This window comes from Tyto alba, unplaced genomic scaffold (assembly GCF_018691265.1).
Source record: "Tyto alba isolate M040663 unplaced genomic scaffold, T.alba_DEE_v4.0 Super-Scaffold_14, whole genome shotgun sequence".
NCBI classification, from domain to species: domain Eukaryota; kingdom Metazoa; phylum Chordata; class Aves; order Strigiformes; family Tytonidae; genus Tyto; species Tyto alba.
Genome location: NW_024881276.1, coordinates 27,320,413 through 27,347,979, shown reverse-complemented (window position 1 = coordinate 27,347,979; position 27,567 = coordinate 27,320,413). Strand labels below are relative to the sequence as shown.

At 39.3% G+C, this 27,567-nt stretch overlaps 1 protein-coding gene across 5 annotated transcripts in view; it reads right to left on the bottom strand.

Moving 5' to 3' along the window:
- ERG (ETS transcription factor ERG) overlaps positions 1-27,567 on the bottom strand; it is a 107,751-nt gene that overhangs the window by 44,944 nt on the left and 35,240 nt on the right. For 2 of the 5 annotated variants that reach the window (XM_033011380.2, XM_033011382.2), the window contains exon 1: positions 19,717-20,790. The exons of 2 other annotated variants lie outside the window; for them this stretch is intronic. In XM_033011380.2, coding sequence (XP_032867271.1) covers positions 19,717-19,734 — 18 coding nt within the window. In that variant the 5' untranslated portion in view covers positions 19,735-20,790. Of the gene's footprint in view, positions 1-18,826; positions 18,873-19,716; positions 20,791-27,567 lie in introns of those variants that run through there. One more of the 5 variants, XM_033011383.2, reaches the window with a different exon arrangement.

Below are 27,567 nucleotides of genomic sequence, written 5' to 3'. Positions count from 1 at the left end.
TTGAATGTATACATATATAGTATTATATGCTTCTCATGGTATTCCCCATTTTATGAGCATATGGAATATTGCTCAGATGGGTAAACTTTCTAAATTCAGAATGAATTTCCCAAGTATTCCCACTGTGTATGTAAAATATGACTTCCTGTCATGATAACCTTTACAGTGTATAGCCTAACATACTTTCCTATAATTGTTTATAATGAATATCTTGATTCATACTTCATCACATGTTATTTTAGTCATTTGCCACAAAACATGACTAATGAAATTAATACAGGGTTGAATGTCACAGTATTAAGTAATTTCTGTGTGAGCAAAGATTAACAAGGAGAGTGCTTAGTAAAATAGCAATAAAGTTAAGCATGTGCTTATGGTTAAGCACATTTAACCTGCTCTGCTGAACCAGTATAAAGCAAGGATATTGTTTTAGCTCAAACTTTAACTACGAGATCAGTCAAAGAGATTGGTATGGTTTTTGATATATTGCAGTTAGAGATGTAGCCAAACCAATGGATCAGAAGAAAAATATTGGTTCATACCTATGACAGACAAACATTGCAGTGAATGTTCTTTGTTTGTCCCAAAACAAAACAAAACAAAACAACCACAGGAAGAAATTCTCACATACACAAAAAAATTTGCTTTGTGGCTGTCAAAAAAAACTTAATCCCAATTACATCTGTAGCTTTGTTTTTAAACTGAGTTCTTACTACTTTATTTAGACAATGTCTTTCTAAACAGAATTGCCAATCCAAATCACCAACTATAAACAATTACTTCAAGAAATTTTCAACTTCTTTCATTCTTTTTTCCTTTTTTAGGAGGACTACCTACCAAATTCAATCTTGATCTTTATCATGCAACTTGTGGCTCTGCGACCAAGCTTTCTGCTGAATCTCACATGCAGAAGAAGCAGGTTACAGCCCATTTTTAATTGCACATATGCAGAAGAAAAGGAAAATTCATGTGGCCATATCTTTGATGTGGCAACAAGAAAATTCCTTCCATTTTTCCCTGTAGCAATATCTATTCTGAACTAGTGATTACCAACATTCTCACTCTTACTAAAACCATACCCCGCAGCGCTGATATTGACTGTATTTTTCAATGACACCAACATTAGCTCCAGGACAGAAAAGACCACCTACTGTCACTGATGAAAAGCGAACCATGTCAACACAAGCAAAGACAATCTCAAGTCCAGAACCCTGAGACATGCATTTACTAGAGCAACAGAATCCATTAAGATGCTTTTCCACATAGCTTGGTAATAAGTGTCTAATAAGCATTACTATACGAAATGAAGCTGTGTGGATACAAAGCTTAAGATAGACTAATATAAAGGATTTTTATTTATTTTACTCTGGACTGTATTGAAAAATGACCCCCAAAATGTCTTTATATACTGTATGCTATGCCTTCAAACACACAGGAGAAGCATGAGGGCTGTTTCTCTTTTATTGTTTCCCCAAACAAACCCATTTCCTACAAGCTGTTCCCATATCTTTTGTGCCACTTCAGCTTCCCAGAAAAACAGCAGGAAAACAAAGTGTGAACTCAAAACAACCCATTTCCACAGAACAATGTGCCATACCAAGGAGAGAGAGAGCTCTACAGGGGGGAGGGCTGGGGAGAGGGGGGAGAGAGGGAGAGAAGCTGTTTTGATACTACCAAGGGACTTAAAGAAAAAAGGAAGGAGGAACTTTTAAAAGTCACAGAAAGGAAGAGTTGTGTAACTGTAAATATGCAACAGGCACATTGCCAACTATTTCAAAGGATTTGAGGTTTCAAAATCATCGAGAAGGCTAACTGATTTGCACTCTGGGTTTTGAGCTTCCAGGAACACCTTTATATGTCTGACAGCCAGAAACTACCATATCTTTTTATAGACTACTCAAGCCATACTTGGTCATAATTTCAAGTTGAATCAGTAAGGAATGTAAACAGACACCATTTATGCTTCTCTGTAATCTAATAAAATGAAACCGTGGACTAAATAAAGCAAAATTATACATGTCATTCTGTAAGAAGAGAAAACCAGATCATGTTGATTTAGTTGCTGGCTGACCTGAGCAATCTCCAAAGTTCCCAGCATGCCATAAACCAAGAAAACCCATATACTAAACTCCCATAGGTATAATGCATACCACTCACTGAGACACATGTGATAAAAGTCAATGATAAATGTCACCATGCCATTTTAAAATCCTGTTTCCGTATTTGGCTTGTCAAGGATATAAAAGCTGAAAGAAGGTATAAAAGTAAGGAAGGAACAAATTATTTCAGCCTTGCTGTCCATGACAATTATGCAAGTAAGAAAGAAACATTTGTAGAATCAACACAACTGGAATGCTTTTCCTTAAATCAAGAATCTGACCAGATTTGAAACCTTTGGGCAGGGAGACACTGCTTTTGTAGTGAAAAAATGTCGTTCATTTCTTTTTTCTCTTGAAAGGTGCAAAACCACAGGCTTTGCAGTCACTTGCAAGTAAAATCCACAGTCCAAAATACCACCGTGTGTCAGAAAGACCTGGCATTACTATGAAAGGTGTACTCTACAGAGAAGGAGATATAGGACAGCATTCATGTCACGATGTGCTGACTTTCAAACTGCCACAGTACGGCAGCAAAAAGGGCCTTTCAAATGCCTCAATAGTATTTACTAATCATGAACGTTATGCAGTGCTAGATGCAAGAAAGAAATGGACTCTGGTATCTTGGGCACAGAACTAAGGCAAAGCAGTAGGTAGACCCTGTCACAAAATTCTTGCAGCTAACACAGAAGGGACACAAGTTGAGGGAAACAGATACAAAGCACATGTTAAGTGCACAGTGTGACCAGTGTGACTGTCACAGTTGTGCCAGAGGTTATTTTTCAGTTTGAATGAGCTACATAGAAGATAATAAAAAAGGAAAGGCTAGTATGCATGGCAGGCAAGAAGTGGAGTGGAGGTGAAAAGACTGAGGAAGGGGGAAGGAAAAGCAAAGAGCTATTCAGCAGGGTCTGGAGCAAACCCAGCTAAAACCATACAAACTACTCATCCCTGTCCGGGCTCCTTCTGCAGCTGCTTTTGCTGGCTCTGCTCCACCTGATCTCCCTCTCTGTGTCAACATCATGGCAGCAAGCAGCAAACTGGAGGAATCTCTCCACTTTTAGATGCCCTTTGACTGCCCAGAATCATCCTTGGACCTCACAGAGGGAGAACATGCAGGAGCAAACGCAATGTGTGATACTGATGGTGCCCTCCTGCACTCGCCCTTCAGCCCTGGACCCTCCCTGCTATAGATACCTGTGCAGGGTGTGAGGGAATATCCCTGCAGGCTCCTGCTGGGGCAAATTCCCTAATGCAGTATGTCCCACCAAAGCAAAGATGATTCTCGGCCCTCATGTGAAGAATCCTCCTGCCCTACTGCAATGCTGGGGCTTGGCTTTTGATGTCAGGAGCTGCCAACGGCTGAGGTAAGCCAAAGGCAACAGCATGTTGATAAGAGCACTTGACATGAGAGCCGGAAGGTGGGATTTTTGTATTTTATTTTCCCTCTAAGAGCTTGACTGACTGAAGATTGGAATTTGACTGAGGAAAGTCTTTGAGTTTTCTTAATATATCATTCAATTCACCTGGAACACATCCACTTAATGAGGCTTTTGTAGCTGTGGGTGTTCAATACATATGCAAGTCAAGCAAATAATTATGATGCACACCTACATGTAGGTATCCAGCCTTAGGTATCCATATTTTAACATCTTGTTCAAAGCATGAATTCCTCTAGACTGTAATTCTGCAGCCAGCCAAACACAAACTGATTGCTGAGGATTTCAAACACTAATTTTACTAAAATAAAATTATTGTTCAATGTGAACTAACTTTGCTCCATCAGAGTTAACAGAAACACATCATTGGTTTTACTAAGGGAATGCTAACTCTTCTGAACATCTCTTAAATATGTAAAAGCTTTCTCATATGATACTTCCAGTAAGACTGAAATCTAAACCAGATATTTAGAAACTAACTCTTCTGTAAGAATATGGAAAACAGACTTAAGGCTTCACAAAGATTTTTGCTTCCTCATGTTGAGTATTTCATCACTGACCAGGCATGTTTTAAAGCTGCTCATTACCCTCTGAAGCTTCAGACTTCAGTCACGACTGCAAAGAAAATGTTTGCTAGAAACATTTAAAATTCCTGCCACATAGTCTTATATTCTACTTTTTCTACAAGTAGGCTTTGTATGTTGAGTACACTAAGTATTACATTTGTTACATGCACAAATATAATTTTCTTTAATCAGTTATTTGAAAATTCATTTCTTATTTATGCAGTTTTCAAAGTCCACAGTTCCTGACTCTGTATTTCTAGAAAAATCCCTGAGGATATTTTTCTAAATCCTACAGTATTTTTTAGGTGTCAGTGAAATCTTGCAATGGAAACTACATTACTGATTTTAAAATTTAGTAGCTAAAAATTCTGCATTCCACACTGATCTTTCACAGGAGCACTTCTACTGACATAAATAGAACTATTTGCAAATAAGAGCTAACAGCCTTTAATTTATAGATATTTCTCAAAGCACTAAAGCAACTTCAGCATTACCTGAGCTTTGTGGCAGCATATTAAATTTTAGCAGCTGAGTAATATAATGTCTCATTTCATGCCAGATTAAAAGTGCAGAGAGTAATGACACCAATTCTGTGGGAAATAGAAAAGATCTGAAAATCACAGTGAAAGTGTCTCAGATGGGAACCTTAAAAAAAAAAAGCAGCTGTTTCTGAAAATACAAAGTGAATTTTTCAAGTCACACTGTTGATCTGGGGATATAACTGAAAAGCCTCCCTTCCAGTCCTCTGCCCATGTCGTTAGCCATCAGATCATGCATGCACAAAACTTGCTGTGATTCATCAGTGCTACATAACTCTTTGTTCTCTCTCAGCTTACAACATAGGAATTAAAAAAGGCAAAATGTCCTGTTCTTAGCCAGCAACAACAGGAGTAATTAGCAGGCTACTGATTATATAAATAGGAAGATTTGGGATTTTCCTCCTTTATTTTCATTATTCAGAGGGAAAAAATTTCCCACATGAGCAAGCTACTCTTACAAGCATTTCAACAAGACCTAAATTTGCAGTCTGGTGAATGGTGTTTCTGGTGGAAAGGGGTGTAAGATGTTTGTGTGAAGATGCAGGAGACAAACTGTGTAAAACCAGCTTTGTCCATCCAAAACATGTTTAGGAGTTGAGGGCAACTGAGGATTACATGAAGCAGAGAAATTGCAATCTGAGTGAAAAAAAAAAAAAAAAAAAAAGAGATGTAGTCCTGAAGGAGATCGAAGAAATCTAGAGAAAGAAATATAGATGATTAAAAAATAGGCTGAAGTCTGTGAAACTGGAGGATTCTGATGGTGGCTGGAGCACTGGGAAGGCATGGAGTACAACAAAGTCAACCAGAGAAACTGAGAAAATGAGAGACAATTGAGGTGATGTTCACGAAGACTTCAGTGTGCTGAAGATATCCACAGTGGTTACAATTTACATGACAGACTATTCATCGCTTAGTGTTGTAAGACTTTAATGTATGGAGACAAATGTGGTGGTTTCTTTTGCAGCAGTGTACAAAACTAACTTTTAAAAAATCGTTCACTATAGTTCAGTGATGTGCTTTGACATTTGATCAGCAAACCCAGAGGCTCTAAGAAGCTTAGAAAGTGAACCAGAAAGGAACAGTAACAGAGAAAGGAGAAAAAAAAAAGATATCAAAGGTCAGATAATTGAATATTTCTATTGTGAGCTTCTGCATTAAATTTCCTCTGTCACCTAAAAGAAGATAGAATCAGCATTTGGGACTTAGCAGACATGTTGGGTAATAGACTGGAATAGAATGGATAGGTATTAACACATTCATACTGCAGCAAATACAGAAGATACAGCTTAGAAAAACACAGTGGCTGGTTGAATACATTTTTCATGCCATGGGGATTTTTAGCAGTAGGACAAACTGGGGAATCACAGTGCAGTTTCTCTCTGAGCTAGCTGAGTTTACAAATAGTCTTACACAAATCTCTGGCATGTTATGCTAAGCCTTTTGCTAAATGACCTGCCCTGCAAACGCTACGTGTGATAAGGAGAATGCATTCAGGTGTATGAACTGAGGACTCCTCCTCGTGTATTATTTCCACGGTTGTTCCGGGACCACCACAGGCATCACATCCCCTTGAACAGGGAGACGACTCACTCTGCCTTTTGCTAAGCACAAGGCAAGTAGGGAAGAGCTTTGCCCTGACACAACTTGCCTAGAAAATAAGGCATTTCCTCATTGCAGAGGGCAGCACACCCAGTTTGGCAGTGGTGATGTCCCAGAGGATGGCAGCAGCCTTTGCACAGCACCTGACAGGCTGTGGCTGATGGGTGCAACAGAGCTCTCTGCTTGAGAGCCCAGTCATATTTAATAAAAGAAGCTTAGGGTCTATGCACACAAAAGATTCTTCTAGAACTACTAGAATTCTGCAAAAGCAAATGCAGACTTTCGTCTTGTACTTTGGGCTTTGGATTCTCTGTGCGTTTACCTAATTCACAGGAAAAATCAGGAAATTTTGGTGGTGTTTTGCTTAGGACTTCTTTGATTGCAAAGCTAGACTTTTTTTGAAGTTTGGGCCCCTGTTGTCCTTTGCTTGGCCAAATTCTCATTTATTTACACAAGTCTGGTGACTGTAAATGCTCTCTGAAGTACTGGAGATTGAAGCATGTACTCACTGTCACAAAAATTCAGTGTATAATGACTTTGGTTTTCTTTTTTCCTAGTGTCCCTTGTATACTAATCTGTTAGTTTCAAAAAGTCTAAAACTTTGTCTTTCTTTGGATACTTCGTGACTCAAAGTACTTCCTTGACAGATTTTGTTTTTCCACCTTTTACCTTTTTTTCAGCACTGACTGGCACTGTTTATTACTACTTCAGTTGCTTATGCTGTAGTTTGTAACCTATTTTGAAACAAATTGCATTGTTCCTGCTTCTGCTCAGTATCTAGTTTCAGTGTCATTATCAAATTTAGAAGTTTCATTTTCAGCATCATCCCAATCCTATTTACTTTATCTTATCTGAGATTTTAAGAGTTATTTATGAGGATTTATCAAGCTTCCTATTTAACAACAGTAGCTGACTACCTTCATGATCCTGCTGAACTTTAAGTTCCATTGGATCTAAATTCTAGAGTCAGCTGAAAACCTAAGACTATTAGTTTTCATTTCAGCTAAAAAATCGTGAATTTCAAGGTTTAAAAGGCAGATAAGATGGACAATATAATATATATTATTCCCTGAAATTCCAAGACTTTTAAGCTCATGTCATCATCTCATGAATTCTGAATATTTTTTACTGACAAAAATGATAACATTCCTTATTGTCACCTTAATGTCAGTATCGTGTCCCACTGCTGCCTACCTCCACCTTGAAACTTTCATATAGAAATTTTTGCAACATTTGAACTCATCTTCTTATTCAACCTTCTGAATTTCTCCAAGTCCTCATCTTTTCACTAAGGAAAGGAACAGAAGAGCAACTAGAAACAAAACAAAGGGAAAACAATGCCTTGGGGCTCACAGACACTTCACTTACCTCTGACCTTTCTCAAGCAACCTACCAGCCTACTTAATTGATCCTGTCCAGTGTCATAAAAGCCTTCAAACCTCCTACATTGCAACAGAGAAAATTGCTACTAAGATATATAGAGATGCATTATCTTTACTTGTGACATTACAAACATGGGATATTTTCAGATTGTAAAAAATAAGATGAAGCTTTTGTCAGTTACTATACAGAAAAAAACATTTCTCCAATAGGTTAGACTCCTAGCTCTATTTTTTCCAGCTTCAGGAGTAAGATTTAATATTGGACATCTGATGGCAAGAATCCATCTGAATCCCAGCTTACAAACTAGAAACATGACCAGAAATGTGTTTGACGTATTTTTATTAATTAAAAAGCGCATCCTGAAATTCCAGGTTACTGAGTGTTCATCTGCATCAGACCCTTAAAGAGGGTACTTGTTTTGTGTGAGATCTACCTCTGCACATAGGACAAGGTCAAGACCTGAGCGGTACTACCACCACATGCAGCCCCTTAAGAAACAGGTAAGCAATGTCCAGGCAGTATGTGTAGTTTTTCTTCAGTGTCTTTGCCCTGTGCTGAGTTCAGCCCTGTTACATGAAGTGTTCAAAGTTTTTAAGTCAGGCCTCAGAAATAGAAAGTACTTAAAACCAATGCACTTTGGGGCTGACTCCCAGCTTCTAAGCCTTTAGGGTAGATTCTTTAGTATTAGAGTCTTTTGTCAATGGAAACTGAATGCTTCAAGTGTTCATATAAGTTAAGAAACTGCCTTTTAAGAAAACTGCTAAGTATCACCAGAATCCTGATAAAAATTGTGAAGGTTGGCAAGAACTGCATCCTTCAAGAAGCAGCTGGGACTGACAGAGATTGAGGCCAAACAAAACCTCTGTGAAAGAGGAAAAGAGCACTATGAAGGCCCAAGCTCAAGAGAGAAAGATACTTGGAATTGAATTTGGTCTGGTCTGGGTTCAAAAAGCTGAGATTATGTACGTGATGAAGATATAGGAAGAAAAAGTTCAGCTGAAGATAGCTAAGATTTAACATTCATGCTAATTAGAAAAGATCTGGGCACCATTATGGAGAAAGAATTAATGCAGAATGACTTAAAAGTCAGTAATTTACACATACATTTCATAGACTGTGCTTTACTTCAAAATATTTTCAACTTCTATTTAGATGCATTTTTTAAAAAAGGTGCTGTAGTTGCTAAATCTGCAACACAATTGCTCGCCAAGCAATTTTGCAATTTGTATTTCATTGTTACCGGCTTTGGAATGTTAGGAGCTCAAGCTTCCCATCTTAAGTGAGAAAATAAACTGCTAAAGCATTGCATGAGTTGCAATAGTTAGGGGCAATTTTTTGTACAAAAGCATGCTGCTGATACCCATGAGAATAAAAACCCAACACAACACCATCAAATGAAAGGTCAGAAGAGTTTAAAAGGGAACAGTTACTAATTTGCAAAACAAAAACAGCCTCTGTTTCATATATTAAAGGAGGGAGGAAAAATATAGGAGAAGATTTGCAAAACTGCAGTTTTCTAGAATTTCAGCTGGTTAAAGGTACAGGTTGGGAGGAAGGTACAAGAAAGAAGAGTACAGGAAAGCCACTTTGCCCAAGTTCATCTGCTGTGTGACTTCAACCTTCAACTATATTATTTTACCAAACAAAGACCTTTCCTAGGGAAAAATGATCTAACCAGTTCCAATTTTCCTTACTTTTTCTAGAAAGGTAATATTGACAAGTAGGGGTTTTTCAAACCAGTGAAAGTAGGGAAGTGGCATAACAACACTTTCCAACCGTGAGTAAGCAGTCCATCTCCAGAAATCCATCCGAAGTCTCACTGAGCAAAACCAGTGGGAACTCTCAAGTTGATCAGCACCTTGGAAAATCAAGATCCTTTTTCAGGGCTCTAAGCAGAGATGTAACAACCTAACCTTAGGGACCTTTTTTTTTATTAAAAAAAAAAAAAAAAAAAAAAAATTAACCTGGACCATTTAAAGACTTTCTACTAAATTTGTCTCTCTTGATATAAAGCACCAATGATTTAGCTGGGATTGTAAAGATTTACTATGCACTTTTCCTATCTTATTAGAACCAGTAATGGAATCCACTTACTTGAATTTCTTTGGCTCTGAATGCATACTGCTGAAGGGTATGACATCCAGAGGTTACATTCCTGTCTACCTTTCATTTCAGCTTTATAACTGTAGTGAGTACATTTCCTTAAAACCTGTGGATTCTAAATCAAAGGAAAATTTATTTTAAATCTCAGCAGTATTTTGAAAAACCCTAAGAATTCAGCAGTAAGGTTATTAGACTAGGTTAATGATTAAAAGAAAACAAAAAAGAAAATTAAGAAATTGTCAGAAGCTTGTAGATAGGAAGTTTTCTAACAAAACTTATTTTTTTATAATTTGATAGTTTTGTTAAATGTTTATAAAACATAAAAAACCCTGTTCCAATAAAGACCTTCACTGAAACATTTTCAGGAGAATAACTGTTTCTTGACCAATGTTACTAACAATGCACACAAAGTTATTCTTCTCACTGTGTAGGAACCCCATGCATGTGAACAAGGATGACTTTTTTGCTATGCATCTATCAGACAAGGATGATGATCTTTCTCTCTGTATAGTTTTCCTATATTTTTTGCTCAAAATCAGAAGAAATAACATGATTTTCTGATGTCTCCCTGGACATAAGTCTCCTCACTACTTAACCTGTCTAATGCTGTACATGTGCAGACACCTCTGTCCTTACAGGTGTATAAAATACACTGGATTTGTCTTATTAGTTGAATAAAAATAAAGTGGAGGATGTCACCTCATCATTGCAGAGCCCAGCACAATGAGGCATGTTTGCACACTCTTAATCTAAAACATCAGTGGAACAGCTCAGATGCTTTCAGTTCAGCACGCGCCTGTATGGTTTGATGGATCACATCTACGACGACCATTCAATGAATACCGTGCGCCCTGAGACCCTCCACAGAGCTTGCCTTTTTTGGCTGGGGCAACCCAGCCTGATTCAGAGTTCACTGAACTCAGTGGAGAGACTCAGCACTGTCGACAGGATCATGCTGATCCAAAGCCAGGACAGGAAATTCTGAGGAAACATAAGAGCTACCCTGTTTGTTGCCTTGAATATTTGTTTAGTGTTTTGGAATTTACTGACTGAAGCTGCATGGAAGAAACTTGGCAGCCAGAGACTTTTGCCAAGTTGTGTTATTTTGGTTGTATCAGAACTCCTGAAATAAACCCAAAACTCCAGCGAGACCTTTGTGTTCATGCCATAGCCCCCTTGAACTCACTACATCCAATCATTGAGGATCACCCTGGACTGGCAGATCTGCTACAGTCTTAACTAGGAAGGCAGTATTATGCTAACAACATGAAGTGCCTGGTTATTCTCTCACTTTACACCCATCTTATACCTCTCTAGTCCACTGGATATGGCAGATCCAGTTCTGATTTACTCCAGCTTAGAGAAAGAGGAAAATTCAACAGGTTTACTATAGAATCCAAGACAAAACTCCCAAAATTTGCATTTATTGGAGTGGCCACCATGATATATTTCCTCTCACTGAAACAAGCATTAACTAAAGTGGCCGTGTCCATCAGTTATTTGACTGGTCAGAAGCATAGTCCTGGCTTCCACATCACACAACACAAGTGGCTATTTTGTTGACTAAAATTTTCAGCAAAAATACACCTTTGGAACTAAAAAAATATCATATTTTGAAGAGGACAGACATGAAAAAGTAGCCTATGGATGATTCCCCTGGAATTTGTCTTCATTAAGAGGGTTAATACAAATGTTCCTGATTGTTTCTGTTGTTTATGAATCTCGACCTTCAGAACAGCACTGAAATGTGCTGTCTCCTAAAGATGTTCCCTACCGATATGACACACACTTTGTATTGTTTCACTGCACACAAGCATTAATATCCCAGAGGTAACCCACCCTTCTTTTAACGGCTGGTGACAGGTCCAATGGCTGAGCAAAATCAGTTGAAGGAAAGGGAAGTCTTGTCGGAAATGAGATTAATCTTGTAACGAGTGTTCAGCCCTGATAACCCATCTGTGCAGAGAACTGCTTTAACTGGAGAGCAATTAACCTTCACCTGACAAGCTCTGTCCAACCGTTATAAACAACATTAAAGGCACAGGATCCCCCTCTTTTTTCCCCCTTTACATAGACTAAACAATCAGATTTTGAATTCCATGAAAATGGTACATGTAACGATGCCTTGATGACAAATCGCAGGAAAATTTTTTACAAGGTAATGGCTATATGGAAATAATGTGAAAAATGTCGCTGCCCACCACTTTAGTGAGTTGATCTGATTAGTAAAAAGCAACAATTCTAAGCACTTCCAAGGGGATACCTTACGCATGAGAGAAGCTGATGTGAATACGACAAAGACTAACAATAATAAAAATGTATGCAAGTAGACACGAGCTGGCTAACCACATCTCAGGAACATTGCTTTCAGGATGAAGCATGTATTTCCCCAAAACCCCTGTGAACCTGAAGCCAAGGGGCAACTTCCTAGAGATTCTTTACCCCTGGCCCTGTGGAAATTACTTGTCAAAACCAACTTTTAGAACACATCTGCGGTAACTGGGCTTTTGGGTCAGGTCCTCACAGGACCAGCTTTCCCATCCAACAGCTGGTGCTCTGAGCAATGTGTTCACCACCGTCTCTGGATGGGTCTGTAAATCCAATCTCAGTTTCCCAGGCTGTTAGACCACAACATCAACTTAAACAACTGCCTTTCCCGCAGCTGTCTGAGGAGATCACTGAGCATGGGTCTAGTCTTCAAAGATGAAAAGGTGTGATATGTATGAAGCCACAATAGCAAAGGACTAGTCAACTCTGTGGGGAAAGGCCAAGATACTGCCCCCAGTCACAGTGGCAGAAACCTGGAATGACTCCAGGGGAACCACTGGCAAAACAATGCATAAAATTTGGGCTGAGTTCCTGAATAATGGGAGTGAAAGCCTGGCCCCAGTCAGACTATTGGCCAAATAATTTTGACTTCATTTTGGACAATTTCACTTCACGTTTCATAGATTCTCATTCATTCTATTCATGTGATGAAAGCAATTAATCTGAAGCTATGATTAGCAATGGAGGTTTTCTATCTTTGTTTACTCTCTGTCGCTCTTGGTTTCTCCTTCTCTTAGCAGAAGTGCAAATACACAGGTTAGGCATGGTTTTATTTCTCTGTAAAGTCAGGAAAAATTTCTGTTTCAGTCATTTCAGTTGAATATATATGCCATTGTGGATTGCAAGAAATGACCGTGAGTCTGTAATATATCCAGAACATGCTCTGAACTATTAGTTGGAGAAGTCCACCTCAGGGGCTAGTGAAATGTATATTTTATTTGGTGATGCATACAAATAAGAAAAGGATGCAGGAAACAAGAAGTTGGAGGGAGGTTGCTTGCTATTCATCTGATGGAATGACAATGAATGTTGAAGCATCCTGATTTGCGGTATTATAAAATGCAGGTTCACTTTTCCTATCATTGCGGAGAAAACCCCGGATATTTCATAGTCCAAAGTTAAGAGTATGGGTCTTGATTTTTTACACAAACAAATGTGTTGTACTGTGGCTTAAATGTTTAAATGGTAACAGGTAGAACATTACCTTTACATCAAATAAGAAAGGCTCAGATCTTTTCAGTCAAGTAGATATTAACAGATAGGAAGTTCCTATTGAAAGCATTTCCTTTATTGGTAGTCCCTGATTTTGGTGACTTATCTTGGTAGGAAATGAACACAGGAAGTATCTGTCTACAGACTCTTTATCATCAAGGTAATTGCTGTGGCAGCATTTTACTGTTTATCAAGGTAATAAACATATCGTCTAAAAAAAGATGTTTTTCAACTCTAAAGAATGAGGTTTTAAAAAAATCTTACATTCTAGCATTGAAGTTATGCAAAATCTTCCAAGCAGAATAGGCTAATACTTGTTTCTCTCAGCACAACTGTAATTAGGGATTTGTGAAATCAAACATTACCAGTCTCCTGTGGCTTTTTTCACAATTACAGCATTGTTTCTCTGTATCTCGCTGTCTCATCTCTCTTAAGTCAGGTAGGTCATTTTAAAGAGTTCTGCCACTTCCCATAAATAGTTATTCACCACCCCTTCCTGCAGGTATTTGCATATACCCAGTCCTTGTAATTTGTTGTTGTATTTCCTTCCCATCTATCAGGCACTGCTTACCCTGGCAATACATACATCTAACTAAGCAAGTCAGATCTTTTCCTAGCATGAAAAGGTTACACCAGCCTAATGACACTATTTCCCACCCATCGGTTGAGATATACATTCCAAATAAACATACACTGCAAGTGAAGGGAGACATCATACCACATGCATTCCTTTCCTTCAATTTCCAAAATGTACCATTCCAAAAGACCATTTGTCTGGTCCACCGTTTGTGGATGATTGCTTTGTGTGTCCTTCAGCCTAGCCTAAAAAATTGCTATTACTAAGGATTCTTTTTTACCTTTTAATGTTCAATAACATTTTTACAGTAGTTGCCATCTTACTAATTTTATTTTAAAGAAAATTAGATTTATGAAATGATAATTACCAGAAGTGGTAATCACTGGTTTGTAAACAGTAGATATTTAAAACCATTACTAGTATTACTTGTTGATTACACACTAATATCACTTTCCTGAAAGCAATGTCTAATCTTTCTAACAGGAGACTACGGGCATAGTAAAAATCAGCAACCCGGTGCCTAAGGATGCATGACAAGGAGAAAGATAACTTCCTTGTGATACAGCTTTGCAGCCTGAATCTCACCAGATTTCCTGCAACTTCTTGTCCCCCTGTTCCCTGCGATTAAATGTTTACAAGATTATACAGCCCTTCTACGGGGGATGGGGGAAGGGAATAAACTGAAGGACTCAGTACTATCCAACCTCAGGCAGGCTTGGTTACAACAGTTAAAATAACCCCTTCAACCATAAAGACATGTTCATCCTTAAATTAAAGGATTGGTACCTTTTTCATATAAGCACTTGAAAGATTCTGTATCATTGTCAGTGTTTTGAACGTAGTCAACATTTCCTCTGTAATACACAAGATGACTGGAAGAACGTATGCCATTTTGTCCAACCATTGGATTTTCACTGCTGACAATATGGAAAGCTGCTAATATTTCTCTACTGTATAAATCATCTATCAAAAGAAATTAATTTTTTAGTAGTTAAAGATGAATCTGTTAGAAACCACATTGCAGTCAATTAAAAGATTTCTGTTATCTTGAGAAGGTTTGGCACTGCATGTGATATTTTCTACTGTATCACCTTTACTTTGTTAAAATAGATAATACAAATGATACAAACTCAATTTTTTTATTTTCTTTTCTCCACTTTGCTGATTTTCAAAATAATTCTGTTGGCTTGATTTAGAAACTTGCATTATGAAGCCTACTTCTTTTTGAGTGAACAGCATTATATATTTTCACTGGATTATAAACTCTCACTTGGAAAATAAATATCTTCTTTTGGCATTCACATTTCTCAAAACTACTTCTGCATTTATTTTTCAGCAAGTCATTCTCTAAGAGCAATTGATTCTTTTAACATTATTTCTGAAAGGCCTTTTGTTACTACTGGAACTTGCTGAAAAACATTTTGTTAAGAGATAATAAAGTCTTGTTAAGAAAAAACAAACAAACAAACCAACTCAGACAAACATACGCGTTTTCCAGCTGTTGTTCCTTGTCTGGGGACTTAATTCTAGAAAGCAAAATCCTTATATTTGACTTCGTTATGGCATATGTAGCCACAAACCAGACTGAGTTAAATGACTGATGATTAAAAGCCAAAAAAAACAATACAAAAATCCCCAAAATATCTTCTGTTCTTATATGACTATTTCTTCCTTGAAATTGTACATTTGTATCTGAGTCAGAAACACTATTTTACCTGGAAATAATTATAGGTCTGATTCTACTCCCTTTATTGGAACAAAATCTTCATGAAATTGGTGGAAATGTTGAATTAAGGAGTGCAAGATCAGGCTAAGTGGTTTAAGGCACTCTTGCTGTTCTTGCTTCTGATTCACCAGATCACTCAGGTGTGTGCTTAGCTTTAAGAGGGTTGTGTCATATCACCAAAGCCAATAGAAGTATTTACAGGCTCAGAGTTAAATATACCATTGGATCATTTGCTAAGTGAGATAAGAACAAAAATAGAATCATCTTTATAATTTTTTTAATGCAAGGAACAGAAGTACAAATTACTGTATTAGTTCTGTTGGATTCAGTGCAGATGTAGTCCTCTAAACAAAGACTTAAACATTTCCATACACCAAGAACAGATTTTTTTTTTAACTGTCTCCAGCTTTCCTTGGCTTTAGAAGTATTTGAATGAGTACTTAGGTTTTCTAAAAGGAAGTGAGAGAAAAGTAATACTATAGTGAGAAGCACAGACTAAGATTCCTCACCAAATAAAAAAAGATTGCTACTATATACTCCTTTAATCAGTATATTCATACTTTTTCAAGCCTTAGAAACTGTAAAGATTCTCCTGTCCTTTCTCAAATACAGAGACTTTCTCCCAGAAATCATAGCTTCCATGTGAACCGCACATTAGAAATAAATAATAAAAATTGGACATGCACATATTTGGAAGTAAATTAGAGTAACAGATATACCCATAAGTGTAATCAGTAAGTCATTGTTAAGTCAAGAAAACTCACTGAAGAGCTTTTCTAAGAGTAAGTATAACTGCATTGACAGGCAAGGAGAGAAATCTAACAAGGCTTGATACATGTCAAGGAAGTAGAATTCTAATTGTATTTTTCTATTTAATGTTCTTTCCTCCACTATTGAATAATGTGGAAAAAAAAACCTAAACAAAACAAAATGACCTTCAGGATAAGTATTTTTACTTCATTCCAAGGTAACACTTAAGTAATTTTTACTCTATTCTCTTAAAAAACAAAACAAAACAAACAACAACAACAAAAAAAAAAAAAAACACCAAAAAAGGCATGCCTAATTCAGAAGCCTTTGATATTTTCTAAAATTGTATTTACAGTAACTAGTGGGACACTTATAATTAGCAGTGCTGCATCGATTCGATAGTTTTCAGCTTCAGCACACTTGTACTACTGCACGTATCTGTCAGCTACTGCTTGTGCCAGAAGAAAACATGTCACCTGAGCACTGAAATCCTATTAGGGAAGCTTTCTCCACTTGAAAAAAACATTTTATCCTTCAAATGCCAAAAAAAAACATAACAGCAGCCGTGTGCACACCAGGTATAGGGAAGCAAATACATTAGAAATACCAGCCCCGTGACCGTGTACTGAAACCAAAATCCTGGCTGTGGAGCTGCGCGCCTTCTCCCACCACCCTCCTCTCCCGTTTCCTACACCGCCCTCCACAGGAGCCAGCCCTGCTCCCGGCCAGAGGTAGAGGTCCCCGGCCTGGGCAAGGCCAGCTGATCTTACAGCCTAAAGCTCAGAATTAAAGCAAGCTGTCCGTGTCAGAGCCTAGAAGAAGGCACTCCTGTGTCCTCCTTCTTAGGAGAAACCTCCCACCGCGGCACATTCCCCATCACGGGGGAGAAGGGGAAGGGGTCAGCAAAAGGAGGGCAGTGGACGAGAAGGGATGTATCTTCCAGAAAAGCCACGCTTGTGCTGTCAAACCCAGTGCCAGAAAACTTACAGAAATGCTTGCCTTCACAGATACCGATTAGCCCCAGTTAAGCCAGACCGATTTCTCATGAGCCCCCAGTGTCCCATGGGTCTGTCTGCAAGTTCGTGATGGAAAAGGATGAAATGAACAGTCTTACTGGAAGGCCACCTTTGCGTGTGTGTACGTTTAGAGCAGTTTCTACCTGGTTGTGAACAAATACATAGCCATTTGCAACCCAATTTTTACATTTAATGACTCCGTGGCTTCCTTAAAGAAGAGACTGAATCCCCAGCACAGAGATGCCAGATAAGGCTCTCCACCTTCCCTCACCACAGCCTCGTCACCTGCGTTGGGATAGCTGGGCTACACATTGCCAGCAGACAACACAGGCCATTATATTGAAATTGCAAAAACCATTTGCTAAACATTGTTTGTTTAGCAAAAGCACAAACACCCGTTTGGCTTTCTAATGGAATTTTTTTATTTCAGAAACCTCTAAGTTAAATGACTTCTTTATGTACTCAGTATAGAAGAGGAATTGAATCTCTTTGGACTGGCTTAGCTTCATGTCAGAGTACATTTCCTGCATCTGGAGTACAAAGCACCTGTCATTCCTTTCCAGTCATTTTACATTTTGCACTTGCATAAATAAAATCCTTGCTTCAGCATATAAGGCCTTCCCAGCAGCCTGGGCACCAAAATCCTCAACATTTTGGGGTGCCTATTTCGTCCTGCAAGTTTCACACTCCCAGATGTGGAGACAAAAATGTACATTTTTCCACTCAGGAGGCTTTGCTGACTGCATTACATTATCAGGCTGTATAATACACAGCTGCACACAGTCTCTTCTCACCTCTGTAAGAGGAAGGTGGAGGTAAAATAATAACAATGACATTTTGTTTACAATCATTATCCTATTATAATTCCGCCAACATAAAACATCAAAAAATAAATAATAAGAGCTCCTCAAAATGCACACATCTGATATCACTGTACCATCATTTTAGAAAAAAAAAATTCCCATCAACATCAACAGTGCATTTGGATTGCTAGACGTAAAAAACAGTGTTACTATCTCAGCACATAGCCCTTCTTTTAGCAATGCAAAACTTGACTCCTTGAACCTCAAGATTTTCATAGAGTGCCTGTCATGTCCTGTGTGCTCTGAAATGCGTGGCAAAACCAAAGGGAATTCAGCTGTTTCGGGAGATACTTAGCATGCAGTAGGTACTGGCCAGCAATGCAGAGGAGATTCAGATCTCTGTCTCTATAGATAGCCTCTTGAAAGCATCAGTGATTACAAAAAGAGAAGGTTCATTAGCCTTTTTAATCACATTGTCTTCAGGCAAAACTTTCAGATTTCAAAAAGCATAACAAAAAGCATCAAATGATCTTTAAAATGTAAACATCTAAGCAGAAGTTACTGAGAAATCAAACTGCAGCTTCACTTAGCTAGTGGTCAGGCACCGCTGCTATTCCCTATCTCTTACTAAATCTCTGGCATAATTAGAAAAGTACAGAAATACACAATACCACGAAAAACACAAATACCTTGATCCCAGATCTGATAATACAATGCCGCAGAGTCCTCACTGTACATGCTGTTTTGCTCTTTACATAAAATTAGTTTCACTATCACAAAGTGTTTAGTTACAGTTACACTTCTGCAATTAATCACAGCTATTGCTATATCTGTAACTGCTATCCATTGCAACATACAGAGAAGCAAAAACTAGATAGACAGACATATATTCAACCTTCTAAATGGCAATCTGAAAAACTCAGTAAAACCATTCTTAAAAAAACAAACCATGCACGAAGATCAATTTATAAGCCAATAAGAGAATTTTATTGTCTGAAAAATTAAAACAAAAAAGAACACACCCATGAGATCTTGCCGCCACCATTAAAATAACATTCAGAAAGGTCCCGAGTATAAGGACAAGAGTTTCTAGAAAAGCACATAATAAACACCTGCATGAAGAGTGGGTGCCTTGCATTCCCGCTTGCTAATATTTGTGTCCCCATCAACAAAAGAAGCATTTAAAAGTATCCAAAAGGTTAGTGCTCTTAGGAACACTTTTTTTCCTTCCAGTGCACACCCTCTCCCCTTATGGCAGTCCGCAAACACATCCAAGTTGTCAGAATGATACCTACAAGAAATTTCAGAAGCTCTCATAAAAGGGCTTCGCATATGCAATCCACAGCACTGAACAGTGAATTTAAAAAACCCAATTTTTTTTCCGAGTTTGAAGTTTTTAAGCCTTGCGGATGGTTGGAGTAGGAAAAAGGAAATTTACTAGGCAGTACAAAGGAAATCTTGTTGTCCTCTATTGTGGCAGTGGGGGTGTTGCCCAATTCTAACTTATCTAGGTTGATAAAGGAAACCAAAGAACACGCCACTGAAAAAAACTCCAACAAAAAAGGTACCCCTTTCTTACCTTAATAGTGCTTGCCATAATGTGATCAAGATTATTGATCGCTAATAATTGCTAATAATAATTATTGCTTCGCTCTGACCAGAAAGAAGTTTTGATGAGGTTGTTTAGAGCGGATGAGATTGTGCTAACTCTGGGAAATGAAGTCAGCCAATGGCAGGAAGAGGTTTCTATTGGTCCTGGCCACTGCAGCTCGAAGAAACAGGATATTTGGGAGTGAAGAGATAAGAGTCCTAAAACAATGTTGTTTTTCTTGATGATACGTGACTACATTTTTTAATTTTTTTTTTAATTTTTTTTAAACAAAAAAGTCAATTGCCTGTGACTGCCTGGGCAGGTGTGATCTGATGTGCAGTAAGTGTGACATGCCACTTTGAGGCAGGATGCAGATGTCAGATGAAATGGGCCAAATTCGGCACTAGTTTCATGCAGTCTATTCACTGGGGAACTGCTGATTCAGGACCAAAGCCAGACTTGGTATAAGCGGGTGTAACTCCAAATATGTTAATGAAGTCTAGCTCCGCTTACACCACATCTATATTTGTCCATTAACCTCATTCCTGGATTCTTGAGCTATTGACACTTTTTAGCCTATCCGATCTAGCACATTTTTTTTTTTTTCTTAGAGAAGAAGCAAGTAGATCGGAGACAATAATTTCTTTTTGATGCCTCTTTCTTACTGAGGAAAGGAAGTCACAAAAAGACATTTCAAAAACAAATGCCTGAATGCCATAAACAGTCTTAAATTTTCCATGCTCTTCCTTCACTTCACAGCTCTATCCATGCATGAAAATGAGATGGTTCCACTAGTGATTCCCTTCCCAGTTGGAGTGTGATAGTAATTTTTTTATTCAGTGTTATATTTTTATTTGTACTTTTGTAGCACTTGGCAGTCACCGGGCACTCCAAAACTACCAGCTGTGCAAACATAATCCCATCCCTCTCCCAGAGCCTTGCTTAAGAGTGCTGATCAAAAAAAAAAAAAGGACAAGAATAGGAAAGGCAAAGTGTTTCTACAGTACCAACAGTACCAGCCAGTGTAAAAGTTCACATGCAAAGAACCAGTCGGGATCCAGTGCTGGTACAACCCTCTTGCTCTTAGCAGTCTCACAACACTTTATGTTTTTGTAAAAGACATAGTTCCTGGTGTCAAGAGATTCTGAGCTTTCAGCTAGAAGAGGAATGCTTGAAAATAGGACCCTCAGAAACTGAAGCAAAAATTAAAGGAAGTCAGAATGCGTTGATTTTTTAATAACCTTGTAACTTTTAGAAGCTGGTCCTACTACAACCAGTTTATTTCTCAGTGCTTCCAGTAACAACATCAAACCATGGACACATTGCTTGAAAGCACTGCAGCACTGGATAGGTAATTCCTGCTGTAATAAGGTCCTGCCCTCTGACTAGGGACTTAAGAATTAGTGATGGTTGTCGTAGCATTACTGAGTGGAAGCAGCTGGCCTCACCCTCTCCCAACACCTTCCTCTTCGTCTCCTTCGGAAAAGGAAATGGGAACGTTGTTCTGTAACTGGTGATGACTGCTGGCATTCGGCATGCATTTTTTCCAAACAGTTCACAATGACAGCACCAAGTCCCAGTTCACTCTTCCGCTCCTCCCGTGACCCGAAGAAGGTGAAACGTGGCCATGCACTTTGCCAGAGACGCACCCGGAGGTCATGAAGCGCTGCCTGCTTGGCCCTCGGGCATTTATCCTGCCGGCGCTGCTCCACCTCACCCACGGCAGGGCACAGGACAGGCTCATCCACCCGCCCCTGCTCACGGGAATGGCTCTGCCACCCACTAGGTCCCAGGAAATCCTCGTTTCCAGGTGCCCCCACGGGGACCGGAGAGCTGGAAGTCCCTGGACACAACAGAGTGACACAGGACCGGTGGAACTGGGATCTGGCAGAGATGCCCCCAGGAGGACCCTGTTTCAAGCTTGGCAGTGTGTCACCTAGATGAGCCTGTGTCCCAGTTCATCTCCAGCTGTCCCGCAAGCCCCAGGGCCCCGTCAGCCAGCCCAGGGGGCTGAGCAAGCCTCCAGCTGACTCCAGATCCTGACGGAGACACTGGGGAGAACAGATACCCTGTTTCTTCTCCCTGCTCTGGATGTTGAGGTGCCATGGGATCAACTCCCTGTACAAGTTTAGCTTGATTTTGTGGTTCACTTTAAGGAGCTCTGATTTCTTCCACTGTAAAGACAACTTCTGGTCACCTCAGAGCAACCCAGAGGCATCACTGATATGAAATAGTTTATATTCCCCATTAGCTGCTTCCTATAGAAATCCGGTGTTGCACTGCTGAATGTCTTCTTGCAGTCTACATCTACCGAATTACTGTGCTTATGCAGAATAGCTAACTTCTGGTAACTTTCCTATTTTCATTACAAACAGTATGAAAGGAAAGCAATTTACAGTAATTGTATTTCATGGGGATGTTGATTTCCTCCCTTTTCATCTCCAAACAATGAGCAAGACAGCCAAAAGATTAGAACCTTTTTCTTGAAATTTCAAAGCACTGTATAATGTTTCAGTTGGGTGACTTCCACTCCAGTTAAGCCCATGATATTTTGTTTTTTCTCAAATATATTGAGAGGCTTGAAGTATCAGTTCTAGCTCTCCTGCTGATGGGATCTAACAAATTCATTCACAAGCAGGTTTTAGTAATGCTGCTTCTTCAGCCTACCTCCATACAGACAAACCTCCTCTTGATTTATACAGGGCTTTTGGAAGCATAAGGCGGGCAGTATGAGACTCTGCTGAGCTCCATTATTATTATATAAGTTTTACAGAGCCCACAGCCCAGTAAGGATTTTGCCATTTTAAACTGGCACACATTCTGTGCCAAAGAATTCAATGAAGTTTATTTGACTTTCAAACTAATACCCACAGGCAGATTTCTGAGTGCTTATGCTTATGTCGATCCAATTGCAAGACTGAGCCTTGGTATTGTAAGGAAAGGAAAATATTGGGTTATCAAATCACCATCATCCAGTTGCAAAAGAAAAATAGTACAAACACTTCTACTATTTTTCTCTTTTCTGCATTTTGTTAAGGTTAAATAGAAAGAAAATACATTTTTGTTATGTTAGGCAACTATGTGCTATTGTCTGAAATAATGGTGTGTGAGTTTGAAAAATGTGGCTTGGTCAACAAATAGAATGAAAACACAAAAAAGTACTAAAAAATCTACACAAGTCACCTAACACTCCCTTCCCCCTCAATTTCTCTCTCAAGCTTGTCACCCTAATTTGTCTGGGCTCATTTCTGTTGGAATTTTCTTCTACCTTCAAGACTGCATCTAGAAACCATAGAGCAACAAAACATTATAGCATGTGTTAACACTACGCATGCTTAAGTTTCTTGATCAAAACAGGATTTTTGCACATGCTTTAGAATGACAGCTCTGCTTAAGTCCTTTTCTGAATACAGACAGGCACAAACCCTGCTTTAAGTGCCTTCTACCTTTAGGACTAAAGAGAAGAGCTTTCTAAACTGGAGATGAAGGATCTTACCTATGCTGATCTAAGCCTGCTTAAACCAACAGGGCCCTGTACAGACCTAGAGATTTGGTCTGACCATGCAAAAAAAAAGTGATTAGACTAAGGCTTAAACAAAGAAAATGAATTTCCACAGAAAAAAGTTCTTTTGCTAGCTGCATCCTCTCTAGGATGTATGAGAAATATGTTCAATATGCATGTACTCACCAAACGCATGTAAAGCGTTTCCAACGAGACCATTTCTCATGGTATTTGACACATCGCTACTAACTCTAAAGAACAACTCTGTCCTTAGAGGGAGAGGGAAAGGGAGAGGGAGAGATTTGTGCCTCTTACCAACATTACAGGTAAAAAGGAGGATCTCCTTGAGGAAGAACCAGGCTACAAATCAAAAAACTTTGCATTACAGATTTTGTAAGCAGATTTTAAGAAATTCAAGCAAATTAATACTACTTCATGGCACATGAAGACACACTTGTAAAGGTCTTAATCCTGTCAAAAATATGTAGCATTTTGCTTAAATGTAGCTCCAAATATCATTTTGGCCATACTCAGCTCAGTGTATGAGGGCCAAATACACTCTTACCAAGTTGTCAGCGAGCCCTTCAGCAGGACTTCCTCCCTTTAATTCACAGTTTTCAGCAGGCTCTGGAGAAAATGTCAGTAAATCAGCTCACAGGAGGGGAAACTCTCCCCTCACAAAGAAAGCTCTCACAAATAGTCTTTTAGCAGGGGAACAAACAGGGGTGCTCAGGAGAAGAACAGAGTTTCACAACCCACCCTGAGGGGGGCAGCAGCTCAGGCGCTGCTCTCTGGGGTGATGGACTCTCCTCCCCCGTCCCCAGGACTGCTGGGCCTTCGGGGCTGCTGGAGAGACCTCTTCCTTCCACGCCTGAGAGGGTTTGATGCAGCACCAGGTCCGAGGACACAGGACAAACCCTGTCCTGGGAAAAATGGGGTCCAGTTCTGAGGCGGGCTCATGCCCATTGACCCATGGTTGGAAACGTGGAGGTCAGCTCTGGGAGGAAGGTGCTAATCCGAGAGAAGTGGCGCATTTGCTTTCGCCAAGCTCCAATTACTATGTCAAAGCAAACAGCTCATGTAAAGCCACGTAATTAATACTAATTACCACTACCTGGCCACCGGGTCAACGCAGCGTGCGTCCCACGAAACTCACCCTTTCCCCCAGCATTTTCTCCAAGCTTTCAGGCTTCTCATTGCCCTTACTGCCGGGTCTTGCACTGCAGTGGAGGGAGGAGGAACATGTCCTCATCCCTTCGAGGCGGCCCCAGTTGGCGCTGGGCGCCCCGGGGAGCACCCCAGCAGCTGGGCACCGGCCGACACTAGAGGGTGCTCCCTGCCCCCTGAACGGAGGGAGAGCCGCCGGCTCGCCGGGCTGCACCGCTTCCTCCAACACGACGCGATGATCCGCTCTTTCCGAAGCCAGGAATTACTTCTTTTAATAACAAGAGGACTCTAACAGAAACAGATAAAAGAGATTTCTTCCTGCTGCGGTGGCACCCACCGCCGGTTTTGCCCTCAGGGCTGGTTACGACTTAACATCTTCTCACTCGCCAATCTTTGCTTCCTTTCCATCACCCCACGCACTTCTTCAGCGGCTCCAACCCATTCGACCAGTTAGTCCTTTCATGTGTTTCCCCCGTCCCCACCTTCCTTCTTCTCATAGCAATGAATTCACTTCACTCACTGGCAGAGCTGAAAAGTTGGAGAGAGAGCCTGATTTGGGGGCAACACAGTATTTTTTTAATTTTACTGCATGGAACAGTAACAATCAAAAATGGATTATTTTCCAGTGGACAAAGCTTTACAGAAATGAAATGCTGGAATTTTTCAAAGTGAAAGTACTTCATTTACTGAATCAGAGTCCCTAACTATAACTCAAGCTATTTAAGTTTCTATCAGTTAAAATATTTTTGGTGATAGACCACTGTTTGCCCACCTCTTCTGTTCTGATCATCTTTAGAAATCCACTATACTTTTTACATAAAAAAAAATACCACAGAAATGGAAGCTCTGTTTACATGAATTACATTGACACAGTCACTATTATACTGACACTGGAGTTAACTGCAATAATTAACACATGTGCTTCGTAACAGGGAAGTGCTGACACACTCATTTGCAGACAGGTAATTAAATCTCTATCAGCTGAAGTGGGATTCACTTAATCAGGCTTCAAGGATTTTAAATGTAGGTGTCAAGGCTTAAGGTAGTTCTCCAAGACTTTTTTGGCAGTCCCTAACACAACTATCTTCAGCATATCATTCAGTCTCACCTACAACAGCTACTTAAAAGAGGTGAGATGAATCACACTTTTAAAGAACTTTCTCTCTCTCTCTCCATTACCAACAAAGGGAAACTGTATGATTACCCGAGACACCAGCTTTTGGATAACTCTGCTTATATGAGATGAATCTCACCTAAACTTTCCTTTCATTATTCTTTAATTTTCCCATCTCCAAAACATTAAGTTGTACCACCAAATGCCAAAGGAGTGCTGCATGGATTAATAATTGAAGTGTGCTGAAACCTTTGGCTGAAAGTTGCCACCAATATGAAAGCTACTTGTTTTAAGTTTGACGCTAATTTAAACCTGGTTAAATTACAGTGATACCACAGGAGACACACAAACACACAGAAACAAAACCAAACCAAAACACTTCAGAAAAGCAACTTCTCTTCAAGGAAAAAAAGAAGTAACTGTGTGGGCAATAGCCAACATTTTTCATCACTTTCTTCCAAATATTTTAGATAATTTTAACTGAACTACACAGTAGTTTGAACTGGTTATTACAGAACACTGTCCTTCAAGGTCCCGCCATCCCTAGATTGATGGGCATTTCACACAGCAAATATGTCTGGCATATTGGATTTCTATACCATATTAGTGAGACTGTTTCAAGATTTTCATCAAGAATGGAACCTATTAAAGTGTCTCTCACACTCTTCTGGCTTTTATAGCATGCTTTGGAGGACTGCATGCTCTTTTTTATCCTCCACAACCAGGAAGTCTATAGAAAATGCTTTCAACTGTTTTATTTGACCTTTCACCTCTGGGCTTTTGCCTAATCTGCAAATTTGAATAGGAGGTATAGCTGTGCCTTTTTTTTTTTTTTTCTCTCTCTCTAAGTAACTAGCTGAATTCCTTAAAGGACCAGACACGTATCTAAAATTGGGACTTTTTTGGTATGGTACTTCTTTGTTAGTGGCTGTGAACAAGAAACAGATGTGAAGTATCTGTGTTTGAAACTTAGTGACCCAGAAAGACCAGGGCTAATCCAGATCATTCTTAATAACTGAAATCTGCCACCCTTTGACCACCTTGAGATACTTGCACACACCCAGGAATATCCCCACCCCCACACTAGAAGACAGACAGACAGACAGACAGACAGACAGACAGACACAAATAGAAAACCTCAGGACTTTTATACATCTTTATGCTAATTATGAACGCAGATGTAGTTCAAGATTTGAACAACAGCAAGAAAATTTATTCCCCATCGATTTTTTTTCCCCAGTATCAATCAGCCTCCTTCCATTTAGACAGCTGTCTTCTACCAAAGGTGAATTCTTCAGCACTGGGAAGAGAGGAAATGTAAAAGAAATGACAGGCACACAAACAATACTCTAAGACTACTTAGTTTGTCTCAATCTGTACCAGGTATCCCACAGTATTGTATGTTAAAACTGAAGTAACTGCCCTGTCTGCAGTAGGTACCCCTTGTCTGGTGCCAACCTTGGCTGTGGGTGACAGGGCACAGTTAGAAGAGCAGTGGGGTGGGGGTTGATGGAGCAGTGCACTACTTAGACTACTCTTTGAACACTTGTCTTTTGTCAAAATTATGAAGGAGAAATTCAGGTTGCAGGAAATGCCATTCGCATCACTGTTTCCAAACACTAAATGTATGCTGCATACATACACAGTAAAAGCAAACTACTTCCACTGCACTAGTAACTTGCTTTTCTTTTCTTTTCTTTTTTGCTATCTAGGGCAGAAGAATACATTCAGCTGGCCCTTTTAAATAATGAAAACATTAAAACAATAATCACTGAAAAATTATTTTGCAGTAAGATTCAAAAAATAAATAGTTAATAAGCACTTGGAAAATGTGATAGTACATCTTCTAGGAATATTCCAGAGGCTAGGCTGTGTGGTCCAAAAAGGATAAGATTCACACATTTCTTTAACTGTCTGATATTTCTGGCTCTCTCTAAGACCCAATAATACCATATGCCTTGTGAGAAAAAATAATTAAAAAAATCACTATTAACTAACACTGGCCTATCTTGAATCTAAACTATACAATTAAACTAAAAATATTTATCACCTTTCT